We start from the raw sequence: 27,082 nt of genomic DNA, 5'->3' as shown, positions 1-27,082 counted from the left end.
CCTATTGGCTGAAATCCTAGCGATGGCGTCACTTCCTCGCGTAGGGCGAGAATGACGTGGCCCAGCAGGAAGGGCCTGTTCTTAACGGTCCGGGTGGGGTTGTTGCCCGCCGCGACCCGGTGCAGGAGACAGAGACCTGGGCACAGCGGCCCCTCGCGGGGTCCTGGGCAGCAAGCGGTAGCGCGGCCCGGTTTCGAGGAGCGGCGCTGCGTTTCGTGCCGGGGTCGCTGGGACCTGCGGGGCCAGGTACTTGAACTTTACGCAGAGCCTGCGCCAGGCTCGGCCCGCTGCGGAATAGCCGCCCCGAGCATCGCCTGTAGCGGGTCCAGCACCTCTCTGCAAAGCGCCAGACCCTTCTTCAGATCCCCCTCTCCCAGCTCCAGGCAAAGGCGGGGAGCTGAACCTGGGGCTCTCAGGCGAGTGCTCTGACCACTCGGTTAAAAGGCTGGATGCAGCATTTTTCTCCCCACGCTCTTTTGATGGGTATGGCAATGGTAGCTGCTTAATTCATTGTCATAAGAAACCGCTTAGGTGTCTCATTCTGACAGGTTTCAGAGTCGCAGCCGTGTTAGTCTGTATCCGCAAAAAGAAAAGGAGGACCTGGGGCACCTTAGAGACTAACCAATTTAGTCTCTAAGGTGCCCCAAGTCCTCCTTTTCTTTTTAGGTGTCTCAGCTGCTTGATGCCAGAAGTGGGGCTCCCAGTTGTGGGTCACTATCAGCCTTGAGTCAGGCACCTAACTCAGTGAGAGGAGCAAAGCTTGAGGGACGCTCTTTCGTGGCTCCCAGTCTAGTATGTTCTCTCGTTCCAAGTGATTTTTAGGTGCCTAAAAGTTAGGTGTTGCAGTGCTGAGCATTGCAATGCATAAGCCCCTTTGTGGATCCAGGCTGAAAGATTTTGTTTCTTTGATGAAAATGTGGTCGCATCGTGTGTCAGTTTTTTGGAGAAACCATGTTACCCTCCCAACCCCCCAATTTATTGAAAGTAAGATTTGTAAAGTCAGCGTCTTCCACCCCTCTCTGCTGCTTCTGTTTTTTCTTCGTTTCATTCTTAAATAACATGCAGTGCCCTGTACCTCACTGGTTACATCAGGGATGGGTAAACTTTTTGGCCTGAGGGCCACATCTGGGTTGCAAAACTGTATGGAGGACCAGATAGGGAAGGCTGTGCCTCCCCAAACAGCCTGGCACCCACCCCCTATCCGCTCCCTCCCACTTCCCGCCCCCAACTGCCCCCCCTCAGAATCATGGACCCATCCAACCCCCCTGCTCGTTGTCCCCTGATCACCCCCTCCCGGGAGTCCCACCCCTAACCACCCCCTAGGACTCCACCCACTAGCTAACCTCCCCTGGTCCCTGTCTTCTGACTGCCCCGACCCCTGTCCACAACCCTGCCCCCTAACAGGCCCCCCCAGGACTCCCACGTCTATCCAACCTCCTCCCCCGTCCCCTGACTGCCCTGACCCCTATCCACACCCCTGCCCCCTGGGACCACACCTCCTATCCAACTACCCCTGTTCCCCATCCTCTGACCGCCACCCCCCCCCCCGAACCTCTGCCCTGTCCAACCGCCCCCTGCTCCCTGATTGCCCCACGGGGCTCCCTGCCCCTTATCCAACCCCCTCCTACTGACCCCTTACCATGCCTCTCAGATCATACCGCTCACAGTTCTATTGCACAGCTGGAGCCTGCCCCACCACCGTGCTGCCCGGCAGGAGCCGCGGGCCAGAGCGCTGGCAGCATCGTGAGCTGAGGCTGCAGGGGAGGGGCCAGTTGCTAGCCTCCTCTGCCAGGAGCTCAAGGGCCAGGCAGGATGGTTCCGCGGGCCGGACGTGGCCCGCAGGCCATAGTTTGCCGCCTCTGGGTTACTTGCTATCTTCAACAATTCCATCAGGTTCTTAGCTAGTGTGGGCTAGAAGTAAGGACACTGGAGTGGTCCATAAGAGACCTGGGTTGTGTTCTTGCTGACCAGAGCCAGGGTAACCTCAGACAAGTCACATCCTCTTGTTGTGCCTCAGTTTCCCCATCTGTAAAATGGGGATAATGATAGTGACCTCCTTTGAAAAGCACTTTGAGAGCACAATGTAAAAACAAGGTATTACTATTTAAATATTTCAGTAGATGTGCCAACACATGTGCTTATGCAATTATCCCAACGCTCACTGAGGGTTAAAAAAAAATCGCCTTTTAAAGAAAATGCATCAAAAGGGCTCCTTTTTAAAAATAGTAAAAACTTGTGGCTGCTGATTTATGTCCATTGTGCATGTTTTCCTCCTTCGAATCTTGTCCCAGGAAGCCTGTGTAGACTGAGGATTGACAGTAAAAGTGTCTCAACTCAGACAGTGGGGAAGAAGTGCATTAAAAAAACGAGTCATGGAAAAAATGATAAGCTGGGAAGAGCTTTTAAAATTATTTTAAAAAAAGTAATTTTATTACCTCTCCAGAGTGTGGTATTTTTAAATTGTAGGAAATTGAACATAGTAAAACAACTGGCCAACAAAACATTAATTACTAATATTGCAACACATTTTAAAGATGAAATACATATGAATATTAATTAATCTTATAACATCCTTGTAAATAGGTCAGTATCTCCATTTTACAGATGAGAAACTGAGGCAGAGTAACTTCCCCAAGACCATTGAGTCAGTGTTAGAGGTGGGATTATTAGAACTCAGAAGCTTCTCATTCTCAGGCTTGTGTTCGGTGAGGCCCTGATGCACAAAGGTACTTAGGTTCCTAACCCTAGATTTAGGCACCACTGCAATCCACAAAACTCCCACTTGACTACTGCCTAATCCTGTATGTGTCTAAACTTACTCTGTGTCTATATTTTCAGGGTAAAAGTTCCCTTGGTGCCTAAATTCCTGCCTCTAGGCATGTGCACTACTGCCTCACTCAGGGCACCACCTGGATGCTTCTCTCCCAAGTAATCATGTAAGAACAATCCACAAACCAAAGGAAGATAGGTGGAGGAGCATCTATCTTGCATGTGGGGCTTGATCCAGCAGGCATGCTCAGAAACTGTGTACCAGATCAGATCTGATTCAAAATTTGGTTGGTGGGGCTAGCAGCACCCACCTTATAACTTTAAGGCCAGATTCAATTTCCATCTTTTCCTGAGGGGTAGAAAAGATTTGAATAGCAGTCTCCTGAGAGGGCTTCAGTGGAACAGTTTCAACAGGAGACTACGGCTGACAGATTCCCCCTTCAAAATACGTGATAGCTCAGTTGTTAAGAATACTTGCCTGAAATGTGGGAGACTCCTATTCAAATCCTTTTTCCTCATCATGCAGACAGGAGTAAAACTGAACTTGGGTCTCCCACAGCCTAGCTTAGTGTGCTAACCACTTGGCTAACATTTATATGGTGGGCTGCTCCTCTTCCTCCTGTAGCTTTTTGAGTGAGGCAGGCATGTAACTCATTCTCACAAGAAACAACTTAGGCATCTAAGCCCCCAAGAGAGGGGTTCCTGATGGTGGATCGCTAACACAGATAAGCTCCTATGAGAGGGGGCAGGGGGCTTAGCTATCCCCCTGTTGTTGCCCTCTCCTATTGACTAGCTTAGGCAGGAAGTTGCCCTTTTGTGGATCACATTCTAAGGCACCTGTCTCTCTCCCTTCATTGTATAGGGAGCTTAGGCACCTAACTCAAGCTTTATGGGTCACATTATTGTTCTTATAATTTTCTAGGCACTGAAAAGTCCGTTTGTGGATCCAGGCCAGATTCTGTACCTTTTTTTGTTGCACTCAGCAACAGCTAAGTGAAGAGTATCTCCCACCCAGAATCAGAGATCAGCCTAATTTTTCTGATCCAAAGGCAAAAGGTGCAACTGAATTCAGTACTCTGGCACTATACCCCAGTTTGTATGAATAATGTTTGTCAAATGAAATCCCTGTCTACTAGATTCCTACAACCTGTGCTTGTAAAAATCTGTAGACTGCCTGTAATATATCTTCTGTCTCTCAAAAGAGAGAGCAAGCTCCATCAAGTTAGTTCTTTGCTGTCAGACTGATACCTTCTGATAGTAAGACAGGCTGGGTGCCCTGAGGTAACACTAGACGGGCACTTAAAATAAATTGTGAAAAGAATCTATCATTATAAACGATGGTTGAGAATTAGTGTAACATAAAAATAATTTTATTATGCAGAAAAAGTACTTTTGGACCTTTTTTTAATTAACACACAATCCAATATAAGCAGATAAAAGTCACCTGGTAACCACTAAGTTTGTTTGCATAAACATATTGCTGCCATAAACATCTCACTCTACCAAAAATATTTATTTCTCTGATATCTTGTTAAAAAAAAAGTTGAAAAACCCCAAATTCCTCATGTCACCATATTTAATCATGTGACCCATATAGCTCTAATTACAAATGCTATTGATACTTGCATAGGTGACATAACCAAATAACTGAGCTCTGACACCTGAAAAAACAGACTTTATGAATGTGAGTGATTATTCAGTAACTGAATGGCACCAGAAAACAGTGGATAATTGAGACTGTTTGCTTTGGAAAGTAATTTGCTGCTATCACTTCTCAGTTATCAGTTGAGATTTATGAACTGGCAGGAAAGCCCTCAGCTTGTTGTTTGTAATTCACTGGTTTTTAGTGTTTGTGTATTTCTGTTCTGTTTGGTTTTCAAGTACTTTGGGAACTATTCAATAAAAGGTACTGCACTCATGTATATGTCAGAGCTTGTGTTTATATCATAAAGCCCTTTTGTCTCAAATATTCTGGGATGCTCCCACCCATGAAAGGCCTTTCACCTTAATATAACTGAAGTAGCAAAATAGATTTCTTCTTGAGGCAGGAAAAACAGCCATATTAATTCTGATATTTGTATTTTCTGTTCCCCCCCCCAAATAACAGACATTTAAATAGTACACACCGTGTGAGAGAATATAACTTTTTCACCTAGGTGTTGAATTTAGCTATTAGAGGCCAAATAGATGTGTAAACTGGTCAAATTTACATATCATAGGACCTAAAGAAAATGTAACAAGATGTAAGATAAAATGGGTAGAGGGCATCTCATCTTAGAATCTTATCAAAGTGTAACTTACATCACTTCTGAATTTAGCCTTATGTTATTTAACCCAGCACTTTCAATCTTCCGTATTTAAAAAAAAAGCCAATCTTTCTTTAAGAAATTTACACATTAATAACCCTGTGTTATCTTCTGTTAAATATTTTGATATTTCAGCTCTCTCCTATTACTAAGTTTAAATAATTTGTTGTCTCGTTTTCTTATTTTCCATTAGCATACTGGATCTCTTACACTGGGTGACAGGATGTTTTTGTTTGCACCTTTTATTGCTGTACCTCTACAGACAGGAATAATACATAACCCCAAATACTTACATACAGCAACTTGACCTGCATTGTGGTCAAATAGTTGTTTGTCTATCGCACACCAAAGTCTCCCAATAATTTTGTCTGTCAAACTTAGCCTAATTTCTGGTGGTGGCAGTTCCTGTTCCCTAAGAAAGGGGTAAGCAGTGATCCTTTAAAGGGACACAGTTGAGTCACATTTGGTCCCAAACTTTTGGTTCATGGATACTGGCTCTAAGTTTGGTTTGTAAATAAATGTTACTGAACAATAAACAAGCTCCACTCACCTGTTCTCTTTGTTGTATTTGTTATAAAAATAGACAAGTGGATTACACCTGGAGATATGCCTCAACTAGTTCATCTTTAGATGAAGTGGTTTAAGTCAATTAAAGGGGACAAATAATTATTGAAAATTTAATTTCTCAAAGGCAATACTATGTGAACAGTACTGAACAACCACCTATATCCGTCTGAGAACACATAGAAAACCTTCCAACTTCAGGCCCCTTTTTCTGCAAATTACAACACTGCCATCTTAAATGGGTTGGGGAGTCTCAGATTCCCAGCTGTTGCGTCTCGTGAGGTAGGTGTGGATTTTATTTACAGGATTTCCATGGAACTATTTGCGTGCTTGACTGAGCCCTATGCAGAGCTCGCAGACTCAGTTAATTGCCACCATTTTGTCTGAATGTGCCAAACTTTTCTAGCTGCTAGCACTGGTACTCTTATTTTCTACACACATGTAATGTTAAACACAAAGCAGTTTTTAAAAAAAAAAAGGCATCTTACAATTTTCAAAACACCTTACATCCCCACCTGCCCCAAATTACTAAGTCTTGTAGTATAAAATAAAAGATGAAATGTCAGTGGTAGCCTAGCAGGCTCTTTGTCTGCAAAGATCATTGCTGAATTAAGAAAGATAGCTCTAAGGCTCATCATAGTTACATGATTAATCTATTTCATAATCATAATAATCATCATCCATGTTTACACCTTCACTGGAGAGATCATCAGTCTTCATTTTTTTTCTGACCTCTTTGCCTCGTTCAGCTGAGGAGAGGTGGTCTTCACACCGCTGCAGAATCTTTTTGGAAGACATCCAGCTTTCTCCTTGGCTTTCTGCTGGTGCTGCACACTGTCCTCCTCTGACATCTGTCCCTTTGGCCATCAGCGCTCTTCTGGTTCTCAAAAGGTCGCATGTGCAATTCCAAGGGTTTCCATCCAAATACAGGTACCTGAGACGAGGCAAATTTTCCAGGACTTTGCGATCCAAGGCAGATATCTTGTTGTTACGTAAATTTAAAACCTGGAGCTGTTTCAAGTCCTTTAGCTCTTGTTCTCCAACATCCTGTATGTCATTTCCTTTTAGATCCAACCTGGCTAGAGTATCTGGAAGTCTGAAAGAAGCAAAACAAGGTGAATATATTTATCTTACTGATTCTGCTGGTGTGATTATGCAGGGAGGGAAGCTGAAGATTAGTCGAAACACATAGATGATAGGCCATCAGCCTTTGTTATCCACCATTTAAAAATTAAGTAAATAATATGACCCACTGCGGAAGAGGTGTGGCCCTGGAACATTCTTATGCATAATTTTGGGCTTTATTTGTCTGAACTTTTACTTTGGGGTGATTTGTTAATTTAAGCTGTGGAGCCACCATCTCTTTGTCTTTGAATTGTTTTCCCCAAAGTATTACAGTTCTAATGTATACTGAATGCATTTAATTAAAATAAACAGCTATTTTAGTCCTATTTGGAAAAAAGTATTTTATTCCAACTGGGCTTTCAATAAACTTAGAAGCAGATTCATGGTGTCCCATGTCATACACATGCATACGGCCAATTTATAGTAGTGCCAAACATAAAAAATCTAGAGAAGCCTAAGGACATGCTCCCCTAGCTCTTCTTTGGATGATTTTGGTTGAAAATGTGTGCAATATGTTGCATAGATTAGAAAATTGGGGTGGAGGGAAAAGGGTTTAGGATCAGCTTCAGAAATTGAGCACACCACGTAGGAAGAACCTGAAAAGAAATTGCCCATGTATATGACAATATATTTTATTTAAAAAAAAAAATAGAAATGCCCCTTACCTGTTTTGTTAAAAAACACTTGAGTAACTGAACGAAATCTGATGGAGACAAGTTAGGTGAGGTAATATCTTTTATTGGACCAATTTCTCTTGGTGGAGGTACACACTTTTGAGCTACACAGAGCTCTTTTCAGGTCTGGGGAAGAACACTTTGCTTGCTTCCCCAAACCTGAAGAAGAGCTCTGTGCAGCTCACAAGTTTGTATCTTCCACCAACAGAAGTTGGTCCAATAAACAATATTGCCTCATCTACCTTGTGTCTCTCATATCCTGTGACTAACGTGGCTACAACAACACTGCAAACAACTATGTATGAAATATGATTTACTTTTCACCATATATGTTGCTTATTTAATTTTGTACTCAGTCACCTTGGACATGAAACTAGACTGGTCAGTTTCATTTCTTTTTTTATACATATATGATATGACTAAAGCGCTTATATTTAAGAAGCTATACTATTCATTTTTTATCTTCTATTTTTATCCCACTCTGTTGGTGAAAACTTTTTAATAAAGAAGCAAGTTAATTTGGCATAGAAATTTTTTTAATTAAATCAATCCTAAATTAATCCAAAAGACAATATACTATTCTGGTGCCCAACCTGCTGAGGTGAAGAGTGGCAATATGAGATTTAAAGGAAGTCTGTTACATATCATTTCTTTGGGAATTATAAAGAATTTTAACCGGCATTATTTATAACTGAGCAGCAACTCTCCACTAACACCAAATGTTGATGTGATAGTATATTGTACTGCAGTGATCTATCATTGAAAATAACTGAGGAGGTACCACTGGGATATTCAGATGTAGAAGTATTTATCTGTGAGAGGCTAAATATTATACCATGGGCCAAAGCTTGCTGTCATACTGATGCAAATCTCCCTTTGACATCTGTGAGAATTTTGCATGAATAAGGCTGTAAAATGTGGTCTTATGGTGCTAAAGGACCCAGATGAGAGAATAATGGATTATTCCATATGCTTTGTACTGGTAAGATTCCAATCTTACCTTTTGCTTGTGTTACCAGGATCAAAATATTTGGAAAAAAAGCATGATTTATGCTGGTAGTTGGTATGCATGTTGCTTTGACATACAATAAAGATAATGTGGAATGAAATCCAGGTCCCACTGAAACAGTTTTGCCATTGAGAATTTTGCCATTGACTTCAATGGGACAAGGATTTCACTTAAGGTCCCTACCCCAAAGAGATTACAGTGTAGGGCACTGATCCAGCAAAGATTTAAACACATGCTTAATTTAAGTCACATTGAAGTCAGGTTGAGTTTTTGTGGCCATATTGTTTGGTCTTAAGTAGTGTTTATTTTAAAAGAGTAACTGTGTTCAAGTATCTAGCTGATCCTACTGCTATCAGGAGATCCACACAGCATCAAAGGCTGACTGTGACAGCTATGCTGCAGCTGGAAGTGATATCTGGCTAGTTCTAGCATTCCCACCCCTTCCTGCAAGAGCTGATGGGGGGGGGGTCTCATCCAGGGCTGTAGCACCAGCAGCAAGAGCTTTGGAGGTAGTTGTATATGTTATGGGTACAACTGCTGCTTAGGGCAGTTTTATTCTTACTAACTTTTCCCCCCGTCCATCTGCAGGGAGTCCAGGGAGAGTTGGGAGTGTTCCCTTCTGCCTCATGTAGTCAAAGTCATGTTTCCTCCTCACCCATCACACAGAGCAATGAACTGGTAGTATCCCTCCCCACTCTTGAGACTTGGTCAGGCAGGCAACAGAAACCCAGAGGCTTGCTCAATGAAAGTAACATTGCTGCTTTCAGGTGACCCATTTCAGAAAAGCATTTGTGCTTGGATCCACAAAGGGATGTAGGCATTGGAACACCTGGATTTTAGGTGGCTAGAAAATCACTGGAACAACATAGCAGTCCACAAAGCCTGAGTGAGGCACCTAGGCTCCCTATACAATGCATGGGGAGACATAGGCCCCTAAGAATGGGATCCACCTAAGCTAGCTAATGGGAGATGCTGATGAGAGGGGTGTCTGAAGCCCCACCTCTCTCACAGAGATAGGCACCTGGGTCTCTCCCTGCAGCCCAGACTTTATCTCTGCTTGCTATTGAGATCTGGGCACGCATCTCCTGGAGTCGGGTGGCTTAGATAAGAATGAGTTAGGTATCTGCCTCACTCCACACAACATAGCTATGGGGAAGTAAGAGAGACACAGTACCTCCCTTATGATCTTTAGCCCAGTAGTTAGGATACTTGTCTGGGATGTGGGAGACCCTGCTTGATAAGAAGGAATTTGAAAAGGATCTGCTACCTCTCGGGTAAATGTTCTAACCACTAGACTATGGAGTGAGTCTCACTCTCTGACCCAATTAATATTTAATTAAAATTGAACAGCGTCAATATGAGAGATGGAGGGAGACCCATATAAGACTATCCATCCCATGGTCAAGGGGTTAGGACACGTACCTGAGAGTTGATTGATCTGTGTTCAGATCCTTTCTCCTCAGGCAGCTGTGGGCCATGAGCTAGGGCGCTCTCACATTCCAGGTAAGTATCCTACTCACTGGGCTAAAGGCAGCTGTTTGTTTTCCCTTTCCTCTATTAGGCTATTTTGTGTGGAGTTAGCCCTTTGAGCACACCTACTTGATTAGCTCTGCATGTGAATTAAGTAGAGAATTGCCTATCTTCTGCTGGTTCCTGGATCTCAGTGTGACTTAGTTTTCAGAGTAGCAGCCGTGTTAGCCTGTATTCGCAAAAAGAAAAGGAGTACTTATGGCACCTTAGAGACTAACAAATTTATTTGCACATAAGCTTTTGTGAGCTACAGCTCACTTCATCGGATGCATTCAGTGGGAAAAAAAATGCATCTGATGAAGTGAGCTATAGCTCACGAAAGCTTATGCTCAGATAAATTTGTTAGTCTCTAGGATGCCAAAAGTACTCCTTTTCTTTTAGCGTGACTTAAGTGGAATATTGGCCCATAGATGCTTAGATTGAGGCAGCTGAACATGTGCCCAGTGGTAGAAACATAGGCCCTACCAAACTTTTACTATAAAATCTTTGATGCCAAGTGAGTTCGGGTGCCTATGGAGTTATCTGCTTAAGTGCCACCTATCTTACTATGGATTGCAGTAGCACCTAAAAATGGGAGTTATGCACCTAAGAACCTTTGTGCAGCTGGGCCTTAAGCAATTGCTTAAATCTCATTCAGCACATTCTACAGTATTGAACTGGGGCTATGGCCAGCTCTCTGCATAGTCAGACTTCCAGGATGGCAGCTGCTGTCATCCTATCACTGTAGTACCATCACAGTCTTATTTTCGTTTTTTGTACATATGCTCAGGTACCAAGTGATGGGTGCACAAAATGAAACAATTAAAATATAATTATGCTCATCCTCCACTCCTGTGTTTTTAAAGTGCTCCCTTAGAATTTATGCTCACTGCAGAGTTAAAAATAAAAATTCCCAATATATCTTTAAAAAGTTATATTGTTAAAAGATTATAGAGTGCTCTTTCCTCTCCCTAAATTGTCTCTACTATATGTTGTAAAAATAAGATGGATTAGACAATATTGAATGCAATTACATAACTAGAAAGCAATAAACATTCCTATGAAGCTAGACTGAAATCAAACAAATTAACATGCCACTAAATCACTAATTATAAAATTCCTACCAAATACCTTCCAGAAATCTGATGCTAAAGGAGCTCTGCTGCAAGCGAAGTTTCATTACATTGTTTACTTTGCCCTGTCCATAAAATATAAAATGAAATGTAGTAGTTTAGTGGTGTTAAAGAAACTGATATTACACAGTTACATTGGTATGGTTTATAACATTGTATTATACTGGTATTTAGAACATAGGAATTGCCATACTGGATCAGATCACGGTCCATCTAGGCCAATATCCTGTCTCTGACAATGGCTGGTACCAGATGCTTCAGAACAATGTGCAAAAACCCCAAAGTGGGACATTATGGAATATACTGCCCAGAAGGCAGTTCCTTCCTAATTCCTTCAATTAGAGGTTGGCTTATGCTTTGAAGCATGGGGGTTTATAAACCTTTGATGGTAATGGTCTCTTTCATTATTAACTGCTAGGTGACTCAAGATAATGACTGGACATTAAAGGCTCCCAAGCAATCTAGCCAGAACCAATAGTATGAGTCAGACAGTTCTCTTAAAATTTTAAATAAATGAAATGCTAGTGTTTTTTCATGCACAGAACAACTACAGATGGCAATAGGAATTTTATGCAGACATCAGGGAAAGTAAGTTTCCATATCCTTCACTGTATCTTTTACTGTCCCTTTAACCACATTGATGTGTACTAGCAGGACTGAATTTTGCTGTAAATAAAAATAAAATCTTTGTGAAGGTACTCTGGTGCAAAAAGGGCCAGATCTACAAGGGGATTTATGTGCCTCAATCTGAGGTTTAGGCACCTAAGTCCCATTTTTTAGCACCACTGTGATCCACAAAATCAGCTGCCACTTAACACTGTAGGCACCTAACTTGGTGCCTATGTTTTCGGAATCAGAGTTCCCTAATTGCCTAAGTTTCTGCCCCTGGGCACATGCACTGCTGACTCAGGCAGGCTCTGGGACACCTAAACCCCAGCCCAATCTGCAAACCATAGGAAGATGGGCAGAGAAATCCCACTCAGGTGGGTATGTTCTGAGCATGCCTCATTCTACACAAAAAGACCAGGGTGGAGAAGGAAGCCTCCCTCGTAACCTTTAGCCTAGTGGTTACTCACTTAAAATGTGGGAGACCCCTTGTTCAAGGACTCTCCTCTGCTTGAAAAAGAGAAGGGATTTGAACAGGTGTATCCTACCACTCCGGTAAATGCCCTAACAACTAGACTATAGAGTCATTCTGATACTGTCATAATAAAAAGTGGATTGGCTTCAACACGAAAGATTGCGAGAGACCCATAGCAGACTGTCCCATAGTCCAGCGGCTAGAGCACTCACCTGAGAGGTGACAAATTCTTGTTCAAATTCCTTCTCCTCATCAGGCAGAGAGGGGAATTCAACCAGGATCTCCCACATCCAGGGTGAGTACCCTGACTGCTGAACTAAAGGTTATGAGGGTCCACAGATCCCTGCCTAAATATCTACATAGGACCCAAGTAACTATTAACTTCAATTGATTGTTTGCTGCAGATCTTTTAGTTGTTAGGGAGAAGGGTTTCCTTCCCACACACACACACATCTGTGGAGCAGCAGGGGGAGAGTTTAAGTGAACATATGGATGTCCCAAAATCAATGAGAAATGCCATGGACTTCAGGGCAATTAAGGAGAGTCCTGGAGGGGGTGACTGATGAGAGAGATCACGCACTGGGTCAGCCTTAACTCCAACAAAGAAGCCCTAGTATCTTAGCAGGGGCATGATAGAGCAGCCTCGCATACTGATGGAGACCAAAAACTGAAAAATGAACGGCAGGGAGGCAGTAGAGCTGCTGCTCACCCAACTTCCACATTTGCAGTCCCATTTCTGCCAGGTTAGGCAGCATGCAGAGAGAGAGATGATGACCTTCATTTACCAGCTGTCTTCAGATTTACTTACCTTAATGGAATAGAAATAAGCAGGTTTTGTTCCAATGCTAGGTTAGATAGCTGTGCACACGCATGAAGCGCTCCAGCCTCGAACGTGCTGACAGTGTTATTGTCGAGAAACAAATGCTTGAGGTCTCGTAGATCCTGAAAGCCCTGGGCTGTCACTCTCTGAATGAAGTTATTGCTACAGTCAAGTTTCTGTAGTCTGGCTGATAGTCTGAGTGGCATGGTTTGGAGGTGATTCCTGGACAGCTCTAGGGTGGTTAAGTTAGGAAGAAGCTGGGCACCATCAACTGATGAGAGCTGATTTTCAGAGAGGAAAAGCTCAGATAGGTTTTCCAGGTGTTTCATGTCTCGAAATCTTATCATTTTGAGTTGGTTTCTCTCTAGTTTTAATGAAAGCAGGGACTTAGGCAGGTTAAGAGGGACCTTGGTCAGAAGGTTGCCAGTTAATCTGAGAAATTGTAAATGTTGGAGTGGTGCAAAGAAGCTGCCTGAGAAAGAATGTAGTTTGTTATTCTCCATACTCAGATACTTCAGTTTGGGAAGCTTAAGTGGCCCTGACACAGATTCCATATTATTACCATCCAAAGTCAGACTCTGTAAACTGCAAAGGGAGGAAAGTGTGCTGAAAGAGACTGCCAAAATCAAGTTGTTTTGAATGTCAAGCACCCTTAATTCCTTTAAACCTTCAAAGTCTGACTCATGCAGAACACTAATTGAATTGTCACCAAGTTTTAATACTTCAAGGCTGGATGGGAGGGAAGTGGGTATGCGCCTTAGTTTATTCTTCCAGAGTTCCAAGATCTTCAAGGTGCTCAGAGCTTTGAAGGTGTTATCTTCTACTGATTCTGTTCCACTGCAAGACAGGATAAGCTCTTCCAGGCAAGATATTCTGTTGAAGTCAGAGATCTTAAAGAAAAAAGAAAAAAACAAAACAAATTAATGTGATAATATATTATCCAGTTTATGGAACCTCCTTACTAGCTTTTACTTTTCTATATGATCTGACTATTGCTAATGTTTATTCCTACAATATGATTAATGATGAACTGCAGAGAAAACAACAGACAATAAATACAGATAGTATTGTAGCCATGTACATTTCAACTGCTGTTTGTCTGCGGTTCTGGAATGCTACTTTATTATTTAGATCCAGTTTGTGGCTGGCTCTGTGCAGATGCACATGTCTGGGGCAATGGGAGATAAAAAGCATTCCTTGCACTCCTGGATAGGGTAGCCCAGTGCATGTTCATGACTAGCATCAGTATAGGCACAAGTCACTGTAATGGATGGTGTTAAGGTAACCCCTGTCCCTCTCCCCCATTTGCTGGCCAGCAGAGCTGCCTGGAGCAGATAGAAGTGCATACTCCATCCTTTCCTAGAGCAGTGATGCTGTCCAGAAGCCGGAGGAGGAGATAAGTCTCATCACACACCTCCCTACCATGAGCTTTGGCTCTGAACCACAATCTAGCCCTCAGTGTTTCAGTTTTATAAAACTTACATTTTGAGATGGACCAAAGCAAAACCCCAGATCCAAGCTCTCTGAACTTGAGGGCAGTTTAGATTTGAAAATGAATGTTCCAGCTCGTGCTTATCTCTACTTCCACTGAATTTTCATAAGTCGGAAATAAACAGATGTTTATCAGTGGTAAATGAAGCTTAGATGCGGCTGTGAATTTCATAAGTAGGATAATGCTGATTATTTTATTATTTTTCTTCTTTAGTGGAGATCTCTCATTTACAATGCTCTTTTTGTATGCTGAATTAACGAGACTTAAATTACTGTGGCAGTTCCCCTTAACATGGAGATATGAGAAGCAATTGAAAAAAATAATCCAGGAATTCTCAGAGAACACCGATTTCCTTAAGCAATGGTACTGAGTAGCTTTAAAAGCTTGAGTAACACTACAATGCAACGTAAGGTGTTTGATTTTTAAGAATGAATTTAGTGGGATTAACCAAAAAACCCTTCAGACTAAGAACTACATCCTGCCCTAGTGTACAAGGGGGAAGTATGAGGATAGTTGTCTTTCTCCTCACTCCACCCATGCACACAGCAGAGATCTCACTATAGTACTCAAGAGCACTAGAGAGAGGTGTCTGGCTAATTCTACACATGCACATCATTTTTCCAAATGACTCACTAGCTAGAGGCACACTTTGCTCCTACTCAGAGGAACAGCAAAACATGCTCCACAGCACATCCCTCTGACCCTTCCCTGTCAAATCCTGCCTTGGCCAATAGGAATTGTTTGCAGAGGATGTACTAGGTAGCATCTGTGCTCTCTCTTCCTTGAGCCTGCCAGGACACGATACAGCCATACAGCTTCATTGTGAATCTTAAAGTAAAGCAGTTATCAGAAAAATGGCTGTAACCATGCACCATTTTACTCAATATATCTGATCCCTGTGTGTCCTTGAGTCATATCAGTTTACTTTACCTCCAAAATCCAAGTTTTACTTCTATTAACAACACAGAGTGACACTTTATACAGCTATGGAAGGTTGAGCCAGATTTTATATTGCCTCTGCATTCTCATCAAAATTGTCAACTAGCTTCTAACTGCTTAGGATTGATCTTCCAACTGTGTCTCTTGCAAAGTCATTCCTTGACTTTACAAATTTCATATGGAGTCATTGAAAAAGTATAAATACGGAACCTTTCCCATCAACCCCATTTTAATTTAGTGAGTATGTTACCACCACAAAATAGCCTGTTCCCTTAATCAAAAGAAGTACCATTGAAATAAATGGCATTACTTAGATGAGCAAGGACTACTTGCGTGTCATAAGGGTTTATGGAGGCCCTTCATACTGAGATCAAACTAAATCTGAACTTTCATAAATTTGACATATCTGGTCTGTTTGTCTGGTCCAAGTGAACTTTTTCCTGCTTTTCCTAAGTTGATTACTTTAAATCTCTAAGAGGCTTAATTTTCATCTTATTAAGTGAGAGAGTTAAGTAAATAAGTATTTTTTTTATTTCTTTTCAATGCACAGACCTTCATTCTCTGATGAAAGATATTATGGTTCTTAATATAGATTATTATAATTTTCTTTTGCATCCATTTAGTATGCTTTGGTAGTATCATTCTCTGTAGTTCTATTCCTGACACACATGTATCCTTTTTTGCAGTCACCAAACAAATGAAAGTCAATAAGCCAAGACATATTTGAAATAATATCAGTTTCATGGTGCTTCTTATTGTTTAGCTAGGCAGACTTTAATTTGAAGTGACACTGTCAACAAGTTTGAGGTCAAAAATTTAGATCTTGTGAAAACAAGGATTTACAAAGCTTTATATGAATAAAAACATTTTCATTATTACTTTTATGTCAGTGGAAACAAATTCTTCTTAAACAATTCTGGGCAGTATGGGCCAAGAACAACATCATGCTAGTAGATGCAAACAATATATTAATCTAATTAGAAATGGTCATAATTAAAATGAAAGCAACCAGTCTAGAGTCACTGTTCAAGCTGAGCAATATGCAGAAGGTGGAACAAACAGCATAAACGATTAAATGTACATTCAATTTTTAAAAAAGTCTTTGTTTCAATAAAGTGAGAAAGATAAGGAATAAAAAAAGTTAGCTTTCTTTTAAAGCTGCCATAGAAAAAAAGCACGTTTATTTTAAATATGGGAATTCAGACCCATATCCTGTAAACACTTACATATGCGCCAAATGGGATTACGCACATATGTAACTTTACATATGTAAATTTAAGCACATGGGCATAAGTGCTTAGAGAATCAGGGCCTAAGTTTTAGTTTAAACAAAGTTTGTCACATGGAAAGAAAAGTGAAATATATACTGTATGTAGTAGCTCAGAGTAATCCTAATTAAAGAGCCTGGATAATTACAGCCTGATAGAATAAAGATATTTATACCATATTTATTGCAAACCTAATAGTAAATGTAAGGCATTCTGATTGTTCAGCTCAGGAAATTTATAAAAGGACAAAGGGCCTTATCAGATGGTTTCAGGTATAGTTTGCTGGCATTTATTTCATTACACTGCAACATAGTTGAGTGTCTTACATATTCACCGCAAACATTTAAATGTCTCATAAAAAATACCTGTGTTCTTGAAAGGCATAGTCCAAGTCTGCTTTGCTACTATTAACTGAATACTAGTCGACAGAAATGGGCAATTAAACTGATAAAGAGCCATCATTTTTTCTTACTTGTCTTGAAATGTAAATACTATTTTTCTTTCACATGTATTTTGTTATATTTCTTAATAAAGAGCAAACAGACATGTTTGCAGAAGGAATTAATTAACTGGGCTATATCGCTACAAAAGTATACAGGTAAGCTTTGACTCTTCTAGATATTGGATCTATGACAAAGGAATTTGGTGGATTAATAATGGCTGGGAAACAGCAAAAGTGAACTGTATGATATGGCTAAACTGCAATATTACTCTCAAAATAGAGTTTATTCAACAGTCTGAGCAACAGGAATCCCAGACATTGCTCCAAAGAAATTATTAGCCCAGTTTACTGAATCCTGAGAATAAAAGCAAAATATGAACCTCAATAAAAATGTATCTTTTAAACAGACAATTTCTTAGGAAGTTAGTCATACACAATTGGCACATACAGCGTGTATAATGCAGATGGTTTTATTTCCCTATTTTCTATCCATGTAAGTTGGATTTATTATAGCAATATTTTTGCAGTGGGACTAAAGAGAAGCTACTCCAGAATGTGCCACAATAAAGCATCATGTGGTACTGACTTTTGTACAGAACTACAGGAAATCAGTAATGCCTAGTGAACTTCAGAATGAGCTGAGTCATACTCTTTTAACCTCTTACTGCTTATGACCACCACAATTAATTAATAGGTAGCAACTTCATTTATAAATTGCTCTTGTTTAGTAAGATCATTCAGGGCCCAATTTTGCTTTTATTGACATCAAATGCAAAAGTCATGATTGACTTCAGAAGTGCAGGATCAGGCCCTGAGTCGTCAAACCCTCACTATGCCGTTTTTAATAGTAGATGTACTATTCACAGGAAAGTGCTGCCGTTATATTCATCACAGAAATTTCTCTTATTTTGTTAAGCCTCTTGCTTAGCTAAAGAAGGAATTAATTGCATTTAAGAGAATGCCATTCCTACTAAGTGAAGATATAAGGTAGCTCTTGAAGTCAATGGGAGTTTGACTGTTTAAAAACTGATTAAGATTTGGCTCTCTTTTATTGATTATAAAACGTATATATGTAAGATCAACATCATTAATCACATAAATTAGCCAAGCAATACAAACAGGGGGTCAGATACCATGGTTATGGAAACAACAACATAATAATTAGTAGTAGTAGTAAAGAACAGGAAAAACAAATACAGACCTGGCACAATTGTACCTAACCATTAGCAGCTGGAATAAACCTCTCACTTTGAAGTCACCACCATGTAGAAGCATAATGGATCGTCTGATTTAAATTGAAAATGGAAGTTATTTAAACTGGGATTTATCCTACCTGGAGGTGTTTGATTTTGCTGTGGCTGATGTAAAGCCGCCTGGTGGTAGCAGGAATCTCTCTAGGTACCTGTAGGACCCTGTAGCATTGCACTGACTGTGTAGAGTCACAATTGCATCTTCTGGGGCAGGTGGTACTTATACCATTGTAAAGAGGAAACAAAATGAGTAAAACATAAGACAAATGCATCTTCCAAAACAGGAACTCTGAAACCATCCCTGTTAACAGCAACACAGTGTGAATTTAGGTACCAGAAGTCCTTTTATACCATGAAATCTGATAAAAGGATATTATGACTGTGTGCTTTGTCTATGGGAGAAGGCAGCAAAAACAATACCTTAATTTGCCTGGGTTAAAGTGTTAGCAAGCATTACAAAGAGTGAGAGGCTTAAACAATGATAAGGGACCTTTATATTTGTAGGCCTGTGAAATTAGTGTTATTTATTGCCTGATGTCTAATCTGCAAACATCCATATTATCTGCAGTTTCCTAGTTTTGTTAAATGTGACACCATAGAATTAGTGGAAAAAAGATAAAGAGCTGTTTTATAGTGGGCTATAAAACCTCTGTATCTTCTGTGACCCTGTATTTAAAACATTAAAAAAAAAACACTCCACCCAAAACAGATACTGAAGCCTTTTTTTCCTTCCTTCACATTACTTACATGAAAACAAGTAGCCTTTTTTTAAAAAAAAAAAAAACACACCAAATTAACTTCTGAACTTTTTGATGCAGTTCAGTGATGCTGGATGGTACAAGTTCTTTTAAAGTTTGATGAAAATAATATTTTTAATTACATTTTGGTTTGCATTAACTATAATGTGGAGAAAGTTGCCTCATTCTTGTGTGAAACATTTTAAAGCTTTTACCACATTTCCAGTGGTATAGGACCAAGAAAGTGTTCATAATTTAAGGCCCAGTTGTCTCATCGCAAGTGGATAGGAGCTAAAGAGGAAGACTCTGAGCTTCCTCGTATGGAGTTTTCTCACCAGTTGTTCCGTGCTCCCTGCAGAACAAGCTGTGAGGACAATTCAATAACTTTTGGCTCTGGGATCCATAAGGAGTTATGTTTTAAGTAGTATTGCATTCCTGCTTTGAGCTCTGTAGGCTGGTGCAAGTGAGGGGGAACAATCTGTAAGTCTTTCCCCCTGTTCTGAGAGCCAAGATCCATCCTTGGCCCATTCTCCCTCCACACAAAGGAGGGGAAAATCCGTCTGGGATTCCCCTCTGTTTGTGGATCTTGAGTGGGCATGATCAGGTCAATGGCGTATTCCTTAATTTACCTACTGTAAATTCTTCTTGTCGACAGCAGAAACCTCATCCTCATCTGTAACAGGGTCTTTGTTTTTTCTCTTGCCTCAGCATTACCCACAAAAGTCTTTATAAACTATAAAATGATAATGTTTGTGAGCGGTAATCCATTAACAGCCACAGAGACAAGTCTACAGAAAAAGTAGCACTCACGCAGTGACAATGCAAATTTCCTCACCCTGCTCCAGCAAGCATGGCTCAACTCTGTTTTTGGAGGGACTGTGGGCCCAATCCTGCTCTCACTGAATTCAGTAGCAAAATTTCCTTTTACTTCAATGGAAGTAAGGTCTAGAAGTGAGAAAGTCAGTCTCAGTAGACAATTCAGTCCTTGGCTTCTCTCCTGAAGCTGCCAAACTGCTGTGTCAACTAAAAGTGTGTGAAGGGTTTAAAAATTTTGTGAAGAATTTCATTAATTTTTCATCCATTTTATTTCACCTGTTTTCAGCACTTCACAATATGGAGGCACACTTCACTCCAGACACACTGTCATATTATATTCCACATACTGACTGAGAAATTCCATTCAACTTTCTTATGCCCTTTTGCCTGGGGTCAGCAGGTCACTGAGAACTCACTCACTGACTAGGAAATTGCCCTATATATTTGTGTGTGCCACATACATTACAGTGCCAATGGCATGTTGGGAGACAGTTGATTATTTTATATATAAAAAAACATTGCAAATATAAGTATATTTTCAAACCCTTACAGTTTGACTAAATCACAGTGGGTTTTCACCAGGTCCCCACAAGGCATGTGTCTTACCTAAGAACTATCTTCCTGCCAATTTTTCATGTTTGTACCACAAAGCAACGAGGCACTAGAACTTTATAAAAATGTCTACAAACAATTCTTATCATGAGAAAAGTGTATATATATTTACCCTTCACTTTGAAAAACAACTAGCCCATTTTTGCTCAAAATTACTGTTTTTTAAAAAGCATCCTCAGAAAGAGACCAGGCAGGACAATTTCAGCCCCAAAGTGAAAGTTTTTGGAAATTATACACAAATGAAACAGACCTGTTAGCCTGGAAACATTCAACCTTAATTAAGATGAAAGAAAAAGACAGCAATTATTGCCTTTTATGCCCTGAGATATCTATGTTACTTTAGCTCCTTAGCACAGGTGTGTTCCACAATGTTAAGAGTTCACTACTTATTCAGTTTCTCTTTTAATTTTGGGGAGAAGGCAGAGGATGTGATAATTCTTTCAAAATGTTAACAGTGCAATTAACACTGAAGAGTCTCACCAAGGTGTTGGTGTGTATATGTCTGTATACTGTAGTGTTCTGGATCGTTTCAGCTTGTGCTTAGTCTGTTAGTCCTTCGGAGAAGGTAAACTGTTTATTTTTATCATACAGTGAGGACAGTGCACACCTACACCAATATAAAAGTAAGAATACTAATTAAGGTTTATAGAACATTATCCAATCTCTAGCAACAATGTCATTGTCCTATGAACCACTGAAATGTATCGTCGCATCCTGTTTATTTCCATGTTCAGAGCTTTCAGCAGTGATGGTAGAAATGCTATGTGTAGATTAGATCAAGGGAAAAATAAGGTAGCTGATTATATTCTCCTGTGGACATGTATGTATAAGTCCACACAGAGGGAATAAAAGGACATCCTTCGATGTATGTAAGTTATCCAGGAATCCTCTTGAAGATCAGGCAGGGAGATTAAACAATTCTTGATAAAACTAAAGGGCTGCAAACTTAAACCAATAGAAGGAAATATTTCTTTCTGCCATACATAGCCTGTGAAATTCACTGCCACCTGGAAGCTTTTAAAACAGATGCCATATCTGGAGTTTTTAAAAGCTATTGATATTTTGACCATTAACAATTTCTGATGCTAAGTAAGCTAAATGATAGCTAAAAGGTATTAAATCTCATGCTTCAAGGATAATCTGATCATCTGAAGGGCTTGGGGTGAACTACCTTTCCCTATTCACATGTATACTGATAGGCCTAATTTTTTTCCAGACAGAAAATGACATCAGATTGATTTGGCCGCTTATAACTGGGAATGTCCATTTGATGGAGCTGGTGTTACACTGAACACATACTGGCCTTCCATAATTGCTACTGGAGACCTGAGGATCTTCCTACTTTACATCATCTCCACTTGAGGTGCTGAGTTGAAGCCAAGCACACTACCTTTAGGGAATTCCCAGCATCTACTAAACCCAGGGTCGGGAGATGAAATAAGCCTATTTCTAAAACAGCCTTGTAAAACAGACATAAACATAAGCCAGTTTATGCAGAAAGTCTTGCCTGACTTTTGCAATAGTGATTGATCAAACGAACAGCATCTTATTTGTCCATTGAAAGCTCTCCTTGGGTGAGTAGAATTTGCAAAGAAGTTTTAAGGCAATCATTCTAGCATATTTTGGTGCAGATTCTTATTCCTTACTTTTCCTAAAAAGGTCAAAGAACCCTGGTAAAATAGTAAAACCTCTCTTTATAATGACATGTACTTCAAGCATTTTTAGCAGGTGATACCCTTTCACTTCTGGTGAGTTAGTTCAAATATTGACATAGGTCACCATTGACAAGGATGTTTATGATCTGATATGAGTATTTGTCAACCTCAAAATATCATCCCAGTCTGGCACATATAATTTAACAATGAATGGTTTCTGCTCAGGGATGCAGTGTTACTGGTGCTAATCAGAACTAAAGTAACTCCAATTAAGCTAGAGTTACACCACTGTAAAAACAGTGTGAAATATGAATAAGGTTCAAAGTTCTTGGCCTCTCACTTTCTTGTGCAGCAAATGTAATTCCTGCTACCCCAAATTAATAAAGGGAAACTTTAATGGTATATCATTAATTAATTTGATATTTATTGCAATGATTTAATCAAAAATAATTATTTTAGGTATTAATGTGAACTCTGCTTTCAGTAACTGGACTATTATTTAGATGTGCTACCTATCAAAGATGATCCAATGAAAGATCATTGTCATATCTGTTTTTCTCATGGAAGTCCAACATGTCTCCGCAAAAGCAAATACCTTTCTTTCTAAAAAACCTGTCACTTGATGTTTATCTCTCATCAGAATCAGGGATAGGAGTCAGGGGACTGTACTTATAAGCCAAGCAGGAAGATGTGAGTTAAGCTAGAGGGTAAATAAACAGCTCAGAAATTTCTAATGTGTAAGTAACTCCACTGGCTCAGTAAATTGTGCAATTTTGTGATATCACATTAAGAAAGTAAATCAGTAGGGGCCATTTAATGCCAAAAATTTTTATGCAGAACTCGAGATTGCTTTCAGTGGGGAGTAAAACTGAAAGCATGATATTCCCCACACTGATGTTTCTGTTAAGAAGAATGACAGCACCCGTAAACTGTCATTATGTTCAGTCACAGGAAAATAGTACACAGTATGTGATTTAAATCAAAAACTAAAATTTTCAAATCAAAACCTGCTGACCACAGAAATCCAGTTCTGGCTCTTCATGTTAAATATTAAAAATAACTGTGTTTATAAAATATAATTGGGATGTGAAGGTTCATAACCCTGTGCCAAATCAGGCATATCAGGGAGTTGAATGTGGCTTTCCATATCACTCTCCCTCCATCTGTTTTGGTTTGTTTATTTTTGTTTTTTATTTAAAAAAATTCAAAAGGTCTTGGTTTAATTCCTCATCTGACTGGAAAAAAATGTCAAAACCTCAAAATTTTTCATGAAACAGAATTCTTGTTCTCCAGCTAGCTCAGGGCTGAGGCATATTGGCATGTTGGCCTGGGGAGGTTGTGCAGCCACTGGCCAAGCTGTACCTGTTCTGTATTTAAAGAGAAGCCTTCTTTCTCCTAGGCTGTAAAAGCCAATGCCTTTTCCCACCACTAAATTATTTTAGAAGTTCAAATCAAAATGAGAGTCAAAGGTGGAAAAAGTAGTAAGTGAATGAAAGTAAAGGTATCTGTGTAAAGAAGTCTAGAAATGTACTGTAGGAAACATTTTTGAGAGAAAAAAGGTGGTCCTATCCTATGACTATGAAATTATGGAATTATCTCTGTGTAAAAAGAGACGCAAAAGTATTAAACATTTCTTCATAGAAGAAATAAGTGTATTGTTACATCCAAGGAACTATCCAAGGTTAGCAAGTCAATAAAAGGGACTCAAATAAAGAATTCTCATTGAGTCCATAGATTGACAAGCATTTAAAATGTGAAAATCCACTAAGTCTCACTTTTAGGCAACAGAAGTTTTTAATAGCTACACCTTAAAATATATGGCCTCATAAATGTTTGTGTGGATGGAGGCATTTTCCCCCATAAAGTGCTTCACAGAAGCACATTTTCGTCACTTAGCCTAATTACATTTTTATGGTATGAGATTCTTGTTTTATCTTCTCAAGGTTTCTCCCATGTTGATAATGCCAGCACCCAATCTTCGCTTCCCCTTGAAGCTGGAATCAAGAGTCTGTACTCCTGCAACTGTACAACTACACACAATTAGAGTAAATGAACTGTTTCAGTAAGTTAGCAGTAACCACACAGAAGGTGGCCTTGACATAGGCATATGCTACAGAGGCATCTACAGCTGGGCACTCAGCAATTACAAAAGTTTCCAGAGGAGCTGACCTCCATGTGAAAACACCATGGTCCTGATTCTATGCTGCCCTGCACCTTGGGTAGACATTTAAAGCTGAGAAAAGTGTGTGTAAACCTCTAAAAGCCTGCTATGGGCTATCTGAGCTAAGCTTTATGCAAGAATAGGGGAAGTAGGGAGGAGGAGAGAAAGTGGTTTTACATCACCTATGTACCCCTATATTATGGGGCTGTCCAGGAACCTGCTTGACCTCTGCAATACATTAAAGTAGCCACAGGGCTGCTCTAATTTATGTTTGTTTTCCCACAGACTCTTTAGTCTAGCAGAGAAAGGTGTAACACAATCCTTTTTAAGTCCTTTAAAATTGATGTGCTGAATCAGATTTCTTTGACATTTGGTGTGCCTTAGAAAGGTGCAGGGTAAGGTTAGTGACCTAATTTTTTGGATCAAATGAGCTAGGGGTTGTGGAGATATAAACTCTGAAAAAATTGTCATCTTTCAAAAAGTTTCCAGGTAATTTTTGTTTGTTTGTTTGCACAGAACTAGAGATAAAACTATTGATGTGATGTGGGTCAAAATGGTTTCAATTTGTCAAGCATTACTCAAGGGAGTGCATATAGTCCATTAAATCTTTGGGGGTCCCAAACTGAGAAGGTTTTTTAAGAACATTTTCATGTCTTTCCTTGTGTAGATGTGCAGTCTGGATTACAATGCATGTGCAACAATAAAGAAAAAAAACCATGAGAGGATTTCCAGGCAGCCTCTTTATGCTTACACGGGTAGTTTGAGAGACTGTTCAAATGCCATTGCCTTTGGCAACACCCCACTACTGATGTTTCTTTGTACACCAGTGCAATAAAGATATAATAACTCATGTTGCTTGCTACAAGTTGTCGCCATTATAATATAACATGTTTTGGGTTTATTTTGTTTGTTTGTTTTTGTGGGGAGGTTTACAATGAACACAGCAAAATAGTCAGCAGCCAACCAAAACCAGTCTAAACAAAACCTTTGTTGTATCAGGTCCGGAGGAGCCAGAGACAGAGAACTGTGGGCCAGAGGAGGATGTGGATAGGGAAGGGGGTTGCAGCTGAGGAGGGGGCAGGAAATGAGGACAGGTGGCAGGTGAGCCTTGGATTGATTGTTCAAGAAAATCTGTATTTTATTAACCCCTGGGGAGCCAGGGGTGTCAAGTGGCTACCGTTAGGGGTCTTATTCTTTCGCCCACTTACTTCCCTGGTCCTTCTCGCATGAACAGAGAGCAACAATACCCGAAGTCCAAAGGTGCAAAAAATTCCATGTTTATTGGGGTGAACTTCCAGCAAGCATGATTCCAGTTTCCTTCCTTAGTGTCCCCCTTCCCAGCTCTGACACCACAGAGCCTTACACCTGTGTCCCTGTTCCCATTCCTGCCCTTAGCCAAACATGATTCCAATTTCCCCACCCCCATTCCCTGTTCCTATTTCCCCCTTTTAGCAAAACATGATTCCAATTTCCCCCCCCCCACTCACTTCCTGATGACTGCAGATTATATAGTAAAATTTTAGTTCTGCTTAGCTATACCTTAACCAATCATTTTCCTGAAATGTAACTAACCAATCCTAACATATTGTAACATGATTATGTAACCAATTATATCCTACCACCTTAATTAGTTTACACCCAGCAAAATTAATTATACAGTAGACAGAAACAATCACAGAACCAGACAGAGATTATACAGACAAACAATAGGGAAATGGGGACTACAATGATAGAACAACAAAGAAATGAGGATTTCACATTCCAGCTATTGATAAGTGAGTTCTTGCCAGACAGGATGCTATCAAACTAAAGGAGTACTTGTGGCACCTTAGAGACTAACTAATTTATTTGAGCATAAGCGTTCGTGAGCTACAGCTCAGTTTATGCTCAGATAAATTGGTTAGTCTCTAAGGTGCCTCAAGTACTCCTTTTCTTTTTGCGAATACAGACTAACACGGCTGTTACTCTGAAACCTATCAAACTAAGTTTCCTTTTATATCTTCTAGGCACTTCCCTTTCTCTGGAGGTGATAGGCACTATCAGGACAGGACTGCATTCCTAACAGCCCAATAGCACCTTATTTCAATGTGACTAGTTTGGAATGTGAGGATGTGACTGTTCGCTTCCCAGCTTATGGCTGCGTCTGCTGCTTAGCCAAAGATCTTAGCCTAAGCACAGGGCCTCAGATTGTCACAGTAAGAGAAGGACCTTACACCGGCAGACAGTGATTTTGATTCTTTCTTTTATACCCCTAACTAGCCAAGTGATAAGAATACACCTAAATTCTTAGTGTATAGGCCTTTACAGACAGGCCTGAATATATCCTAACAGCTACTTCCTGATCTTGTGGGAGGTTAATGTGGTGTATCCAAACACACTTAGTGCAGAAGTTTGGAATGACAATGCAGGTACCTTGACTGCTGAGGGAAAAGAAATCCATGTGCTGCCAAGCTTGCCATGGTGTGGATGCTGGGCGATTCCTTGAAAGATTGCAGGAGAGCAAGGAGTATACCATGATATGGGAGCTGCTGATTACAGGTTGATTTGAGTGAAGACAGGTGGCCTGCATTGGCATCATGTTTTGCCCATTCTGCAGCATCTACCTGGTGACTTAAGAGGTTTGTGATCTGCCAGACACTGTGGTGATTCACTCAGGCAGAAATTATCTGGGCCTAATTCCTGATGTACATGTCATATAATCTATGAGGTCAGAGTTGAAC

The 27,082-nt window shown here is 40.3% G+C and overlaps 1 protein-coding gene and 1 long non-coding RNA gene across 2 annotated transcripts; one reads left to right on the top strand and one right to left on the bottom strand.

The window, feature by feature from the left end:
• The first annotated feature begins 78 nt into the window (after positions 1–78).
• LOC311518485 lies at positions 79–25,212 on the top strand. Its single transcript, XR_014710995.1, has 4 exons — positions 79–246; positions 6,708–6,754; positions 21,763–22,120; positions 24,145–25,212. It is a non-coding gene; the product is annotated as an uncharacterized lncRNA (long non-coding RNA).
• LOC311518482 (nephrocan-like) lies at positions 6,288–26,821 on the bottom strand (the record flags this gene model as incomplete). Its single annotated transcript, XM_084624335.1, has 4 exons — positions 6,288–6,735; positions 12,979–13,880; positions 18,465–18,600; positions 26,775–26,821. The coding sequence occupies 4 exons, from the start codon at positions 26,819–26,821 to the stop codon at positions 6,288–6,290; spliced, it is 1,533 nt and encodes a 510-aa protein (XP_084480461.1).
• Between the last annotated feature and the right edge of the window lie 261 nt (positions 26,822–27,082).

The sequence above is a fragment of the Lepidochelys olivacea genome, assembly GCF_965140295.1.
Source record: "Lepidochelys olivacea isolate rLepOli2 genome assembly, chromosome: 3".
In the NCBI taxonomy this organism is placed as follows: Eukaryota; Metazoa; Chordata; order Testudines; family Cheloniidae; genus Lepidochelys; species Lepidochelys olivacea.
Note: the sequence above shows the minus strand (reverse complement) of the source record. Positions and strands in the feature narration are given on the sequence as shown.